Source organism: Belonocnema kinseyi, chromosome 6 (assembly GCF_010883055.1).
Source record: "Belonocnema kinseyi isolate 2016_QV_RU_SX_M_011 chromosome 6, B_treatae_v1, whole genome shotgun sequence".
NCBI lineage: Eukaryota > Metazoa > Arthropoda > Insecta > Hymenoptera > Cynipidae > Belonocnema > Belonocnema kinseyi.
Genome location: NC_046662.1, coordinates 76,574,023 through 76,581,444, shown reverse-complemented (window position 1 = coordinate 76,581,444; position 7,422 = coordinate 76,574,023). Strand labels below are relative to the sequence as shown.

General features: G+C 31.6%; 1 protein-coding gene across 1 annotated transcript in view; it reads right to left on the bottom strand.

Annotated features, from left to right (window-relative positions):
* Positions 1-6,527, bottom strand: part of LOC117174772 (insulin-like growth factor-binding protein-related protein 1) — a 23,971-nt gene extending 17,444 nt beyond the window's left edge. Inside the window, exon 1 of the mRNA XM_033364128.1 lies at positions 6,362-6,527. Within this exon, the coding sequence (XP_033220019.1) occupies positions 6,362-6,495 (134 nt within the window). The 5' untranslated portion in view covers positions 6,496-6,527. The remainder of the gene's footprint in view (positions 1-6,361) is intronic.
* Positions 6,528-7,422: the final 895 nt, after the last annotated feature.

Below are 7,422 nucleotides of genomic sequence, written 5' to 3'. Positions count from 1 at the left end.
AGGGAGCTCTTCTTAATATTTTGACACCAAAATCATGTCGATACACCTTACCGACTGCGAGTAAAGCCACCCACGCTTTAACTTGACAGACTGTATCTTACCTATTTGCACAAAACCAAACTTTTTGGTAATGTTTTGAGTATTTAAATTTTAAACATTTAAACGCAGATTAAACAAAAAAATCCCAATTTTTGTTAAAAGTGATATAACTTCTTTCGAAAAGTCACGTTTTTTTCAAAATGCCACAGGATATAAAAAACGTCAAAGAAATCAAATTGTTTTCCTAAAAAAGGTTTAAAAAAAAACTGTCTCTTGAAAATTTTTTCCATCTCGCATTATTTTCAATATTTTTCCGAAAATAATGATAAAATCTTGTAAGATTGATTTTTTCTCAGCAATAAAATTTTTGAGTGTCTAAAAATAAGGAAAAGCATAATTTAACAGTGTACGAGTTTCAGTCTAAAACGCTCAAGGTATATTCTAAGGAGCCGTGTAAACCAAATGAATAGTGTTTTATGAAAAACAGGCAAAACACATCGATTTCGGGCAGTATTATATTTTGCAATAAAACATTAAATAATGAATAACAAAATATTTCGTGAACAATAAAATATGTAATGAATAATAAAATCGCACCATCTGTGGTTACGGAATTTTCCGTAACCTTATCACCTTTTCCAGATCGTTGAGAGCTAACGTCATGGAATTTTCCGTATTTCTAACCCTTTTACGAGCTTGTTCGGGGCAAACGTTACGGAAAATTCTGTAGTCATAGATAGTGCTTATTAAAATGCTTATTAAAAATATACTGAATTATTACTTAAAATATTGTAAAAGTATCTCTGGAAATACCGATTACCGCACTTCGTGACTCATTCGTGACGCATCTCGAGAAGTACCGATTGCCTTAATTCCCGGCTTACATTGGAAAATGATAAGTTTAATCAGTTTAATGGCATTTTTTAACGTGTCAGGGTGAATCACTCATTTATAAATTTAAGAAACATAATTGAGTAGTTAAGAACGATGAATAAATAAAGCCCACTTGGTCGAAAATTGTTTTTCACCGTTACAAGTATTTTAGGTTTTGGCCTATCGATAAATATTAGAAATATGTAAAGAAACAAGTTTTAGTTTGCCACAAAATATGATTAAAGTTGAGGTGGTTGCTGAGAAATGATTATTGCCACTGCGTAATGCTCACTTTCTTATTCCTTCCTTTTATTAAGTGAAATAATGATAGGGATTAAACTCGTATTTTATGTTTCATGTAATTTTTTTATACTAAAAGATCATTTTCAATGTTTTTAAATTGTTATTTTTAAGTTTGCAATCACTTTCTTAATTTATCTGGTAATCATACAGAATTTTTCGGTAAATTCAATTTCCAAAGTTAGAGACCACATCTCTAGCTTATTCTCCAAGAAGTCAAATTTGCTGCGAAAGCATCACCACAGGTGATTTTGTTTTAAAATTGAATAATTTTTATTTAAATTGTTTAACAGTTTAAAATCTTCTTGTAAAGTGAAAACTTTAAAAGTTGAATAACTTAACTTTAATAAATTGATAACTTAGTTGCTAAACTTAAACGTTTAAAATTATACCATAATCATAATGAAAATTTAAAACGTTAGAAATCCACAGGAGAAATGTAATTAGAAAAGTTAAAGTTTGTATGGATTCGAAATTTGATTTGTTGCCAAAATGGTATAGCACGAGAGTTTATTATTTTCACCTCAAATTTCACAATTTTCACAATATTTTTGTTTTATTTCACTAAAATATTGTTTATAATATAAAATTTATTAAAGAATAACGCTTTATACATTTTACAGTCTCTGCTGCTGCTTTAACTTTGTTGACAACCCATTTGAAATAATGTTAATATATTGTATGGTTATGAAAATTAAATTAGAATATGCGAATAAACATCTATCTAAAACATTCAAGTTTTAAATAAAGCCACAAAAATAGTGTATTTATGTACCGGGGGGTTGCTAAGTATAAATTTAGGAGCCAGAAATTTAAAATGGCGGGCACATCGAAAACAAATGATTTTTTCCAGAAAAATAGTAATTGTAATTTACAATGAGGATGTTAGTATAAATTTTTCCTCTTCGGGCCATATCTATTGACTAATCAAGCCTCAGAGTATGAGGTGAATTCACTTCGCTGGTGGCGCGCTTATTCCATGACTCATATCATGTAACAAGATGGTTCTTTGAGGAAAATGTATAAGACTTAAATTGTAGAAAGGAAAATTCTGCATAATTTCAGTTTTATACACTTTTGTCCAAAAACGACCCCCTTTCTAGATATTAGCTGCGGAAAGAACGTACCACCTGCGAGGTACAACTCACCCCTTACTCTGAGGGATTTGTTGTTTTTGACGCACCCTTTCCAAGATAAAAAGTCAAAAACCCGTTTTAGAGGTGTTTTTCTTCGATTTAGGGGTGGCTCCACCCTTCATTTCAAGTCCAACTTATTTTATGTTATCTACTAATGCCTTACGGAATATGTTAGTCAATTATTAATAATTTATTTGTAGTTATTTTTATTATTAATGTAAAAAAATTGGCCCTCATTTTGAATTTTGTTACCCCTAAATTTATAATTTGCAACCCCAGATACATAAATAGACCATTATCGTGGCTTCAGGACTACATTTGTTCAAGTTATTCAACTTTAAAAACATAATTTTTTCTAAAATCTCATCACACATCCTTAGCAACACAAGGCAAAAGGTTTTATTATTCAAATCGGTGGAACCCCGCCGGGTTTCTTAGTTTTTCATCTGGAAAGAAACACAAGTTAATAAATATCACCAAATTGATTTTAATTGTAATTTCACCACACAAAAAAGTAGTACATGATTGTTACTGCACGGAAAAAATTTGTTCATTAAAATTTACCCAATTAGTTCGGTAAATGGAAGACATTACTGCATTTAGATAAAATTTACAATTATTTTAGGATTTAATACAAAACAGAACTATAAGTATTACAAAAGAGTTATGCAAAATCTCAAGTCCAAAAGTGGAAATTCTAATATGTAATAATTCATATAAGTATTGTATTATTTTCATACCAGTATATCATAAAATAACGCGAAGCAATGTACATTTTTATTAAATGAATGATATGAAGTTTATTTTCGAGTGATATTAACGATTCACTTAAAACAGAGTATAGATTACAGAATTTTTCAGAGATTTTCAATTTTATTATGAGAGGAATTACACAACATTATGGTAAAATGAGAATCGCTAGGGACGTCAACATTGTTAGAGCTGAAGTTTAAAGCCAAGTCCCCCGTAGAAACTTTAACATTTTTAAGTTTCGGTTAATATTGTAGGACTTCAGAAAATATTTAAATATATAAATTAGTTTTGCATCTTTGATTTTATTCCTTAAATTCTAACCTAATTTAATTTAATAGATTTTATATCAATTTTATTTGTAAGTTTTTAATGTTCAAATTTTTACAAATTTAAAATATCGAAAATTAAATGATTTAGTGTTAAAGGTCACAAAATTTGTGATAAAAAAATTATTCAATGTTTTTATTTACTTTCTCTAAATTTACAAGCCCGTTTATTAATAAAATGTTAAAATAAGAACTTTCAATGAACGGGGACTAGATATTTTTTGGGCGGCCCTGACGTACTCGTACAGGAACTTTTTAGCCGAGATTTTTTTCTCGATATTCTAAGTGTTAATTTAGCCGTGAGGTCTAGTCGTTAGCGATCGAACCCGTTAAACCGCGTTAAACTTTTAGAGTTAGGTGGTTCGAAACCCCTCACAGCGTTTTCGTTTTTTAAAAGCGTTAATTTCATTAAAAGCGTGCGACTATATTATATGTAATGTATTGCAATTTAATGTAATTGTTTAGATAAATTGTGTAAGAATGTGTGGATGTAGAATTCACATATAGAGCGGTAGACTTTATTTTCTTTGATTGAAACTGTAACTAAAAGTTTGAATTATTTTACCTTACTGGTAGGTAATCGACATCTAATTTTACCTAACAGTCAGGTAATCTTTATTATCTAGTTGTATTATTTCTTACGGAATGGCGAATTAAATTATAATAAATTTATATCAATAACACCGGCACACAAAAAAGTGGTCTGTCCGACAGACTACACTAGCTTATCTATATGTTTTTGGGGTCGCTGAATTCGAATCCGGTGTCCAAATAAACAAATTGGCTCTTATTTGTCTGAAAAACGAAAAAATAGACGTAAAATCGACAAAAACAGCGATTTCTCAGGTATATTTTTGCAAAGAAAAAAAAAATATTTTCACGCCCGGTGGACTTAGCCAACAATTAGTTTTTCGGGTCGCTAAATTCGAATCTGATGCCCAAATAACCAATCTGGTTCATACTTTTTCGAAAATCGCAAAAATAGACGTAAAATCGGCGAACACAGCGATTTTTCTTGTATACTTTTACAACAGAAAAATTTCTCATGCCCAGTGGTCTAAATCAGCATATCCTTATGTTTTTTGGGTCACTGATTCTGAATCCGGGGATGAAATAACCCAGTTGGCTCATATTTAATCGAAAAACGCAAAAATAGATGCAAAGTCGACGGTACCAGCAATTTTTCGTGTATATTTTTGGAAAAAAAAATATATATTTTCATGACCAGTGGACTTAACCAGCATATCTTTATGTTTTTCGGGTAGTTGAATTCGAATCCGGCGTTCGCATAACCCAGTTGGCTAATATTTGATCGAAAAACGCAAAATTAGACATAAGATCGACGAAAACCTTTAAACTTCCTCGACTGGGATTATCGTTCACTGTAGTGACATTGCGTCTCACGTTTCGGGGTTCTTAATTTGCGGTAGTCTCCTTGCATGGCAATAGTAGGATTTTTTGTAAATAAGTTTTATTTACTTTTAGCGTTTCCCAGGAACAACGACGTGGACGTAGTAAATTCTCTTTCCTTTGGGGTGCTTTATTACCGTGTGTCCCCTTGCCTTGTTCACAGTCATTTGTTTTGTTCGATTTTACCTCTATTTTTGCATTTTTCGAAAAAATATGAACCAACTTGGTTATTTGGACTCCGGATTCGGATTCAGCTACCCAAAAAACATAAAGATATGCTGATTTAGACCACCGGGCACGAAAAATTTTGTTGTTGCAAAAGTATACAAGAAAAATCGCTGTATTCGCCGATTTTACGTCTATTTTTGCGATTTTCGAAAAAGTATGAGCCAAATTTGTTATTTGCGCCTTAGAATCGAATTCAGCGGCTCAAAAGACATATAAATATGTTGGTTAAGTCCACCGGGCGAGTAAATATATTTTTTTTGCAAAAATATACCTGAAAAATCGCTGTATTTGTCGATTTCACGTCTATTTTTTCGTTTTTCAGAAAAATACGCGCCAACTTGGTTATTTGGACACCGGATTCGAATTGAGCGACCCCAAAAACATATAGATATGCTAGTGTAGTCTGTCGGACTGACCACATTTTTTGTGTGTCGGTGTAATTCATATTTTCATATCAAAGATTCCCTTATTTCATTTTACATGGCTAAATGTGAAATTTTAATAAAATGCCGTAATGTCCTCCGTTTACCGAACTAAGTTATGTAAAATTTAACACGCAAATTTTCTCCGTGTGGGCATTACTGAGATTCAACAGTATTTAATATAACACTCTGTCTGTGGTTCAGGGCTAACGTTACGGAAAATACAAAAAAGTCGCTTCCAACGACTTATGGGAGAAATTAATGCGAATCAAGGTTGGAAGAAATTAACAATACCTATAATACCGACAAAATTAGTTTTCAGACATCTAAAGCAATGGGACGCTAACTTTTTTAAAAATTGTTAATACATTTTCTTACATTATAGTATGTTTCACAAAGCGAATTAAGAAACTACTTCAATTTTTCCTTACAACATATAGTTGGATGTCTCAAGATTTGGGTCACATAAAAAGAAATATCAATTATAATTCAGTAAACAACATATATCCTGAAAACTTTATGGGACACGACACATGTGTGATTCTTTCAATTCGGATTTAAGAAACTTACATGAGTATAATCAATGTTTCATTAATCTAGGACATTTTTTGTATACATGCACTCTTCATATCCTTTGAAATTGGCTAGAAAAACTATTACAAATTGAAAATATGTGCTTGAGTTATATACCAACCATTTTTGAAGAAATCGCGCTATTAAAATAAATAATCGCTGGGAAAAACGGTTTTATGTGATACTTATTTAGAAACTACAGTCTGCAATAAACATTAAATATGTAAAAACATAAATAATATGAAAATGACCCTTTTAAGAATCGATTGGTATATTTTGTTTAAATATAAAATTAACCTACTTGTATTCACCACAAACAGCACAGCCATCAATCCTGGTGTTCTGTGTCACATTTACCTCAGTAGCAAAAGCTAATGCTTGTTCCGTGTATTGTAGATACAGGAATGGCACGAGTAACATTCGGAGATACGACATTGCAGCAACTGACAGCAATAGCCCATTTTCCATGACACTGGTCTTACTCTCTCAGTACGTGCAGGAAGAATTAAGACAATAATAAAGAAGAGGGAGGAAGACGATGCAAATGACATCATGTTCACTATAATTCACGCCTACTACCAAAAAATTTCAGCGAAAGATAAGAAAATGTATATGGATAAAAACACAACAAATTAGTAGGCATGGAAGAGTACACCAATAACCGGGGCTAAGCGACACCAAAAATCGGGAAGCACGAAATTTTTAATTTCGCAAATTAAATTACTTTCCTGGTAAAAAAACGGATAAGAAAACTGTGGGGTAAATTAAAACACACAAAATATTGTCATTTCTTGACTTTCTATTGCCTTTTTTGACTAAAAAGTGCACTTATCCTCTTGTTACGGTATATGAGAGTTACGATGAGAAGAGATCTAAAATTACGGAGATAGCTGTAGTTGCTACACGGAAAAATTTAGTCGCTCAAAATTTCGGCGATTTTTTGAAGAATCTTGGACAGAGAGAAAAGTCTTCAAATATTTCAATAACTTTGAAGAAATAATAAAAAACTATTTATGAGATGTAGAATAAAGTCAACTAAGATTTAAAAACTGAGTCGCAGAAAAAGTCGAGTAATTCTTATGTAAAAGTATTTTATGAACTATGCGATTTTCTCTAGGAAATAATCTAAAGGTTACGAATATTTGAAAGAGTTTCTCTAAAGTTTACATGACAGTCGAGGGATTTGAAGTAGATAGGATTTGAAAACGAGAGGTAATTCGCACCAGTGTTCACGCAGATCGTGGAAGCTTTCCCTCATGCTTCCTCGTGCATGATAACCGGCGTTATAACGTTTGTCAAAACGTTGCATTAACCCAGTGATAAAGATAAAAAAAAACTGAAATACTGTAGAATAGTTTTGTG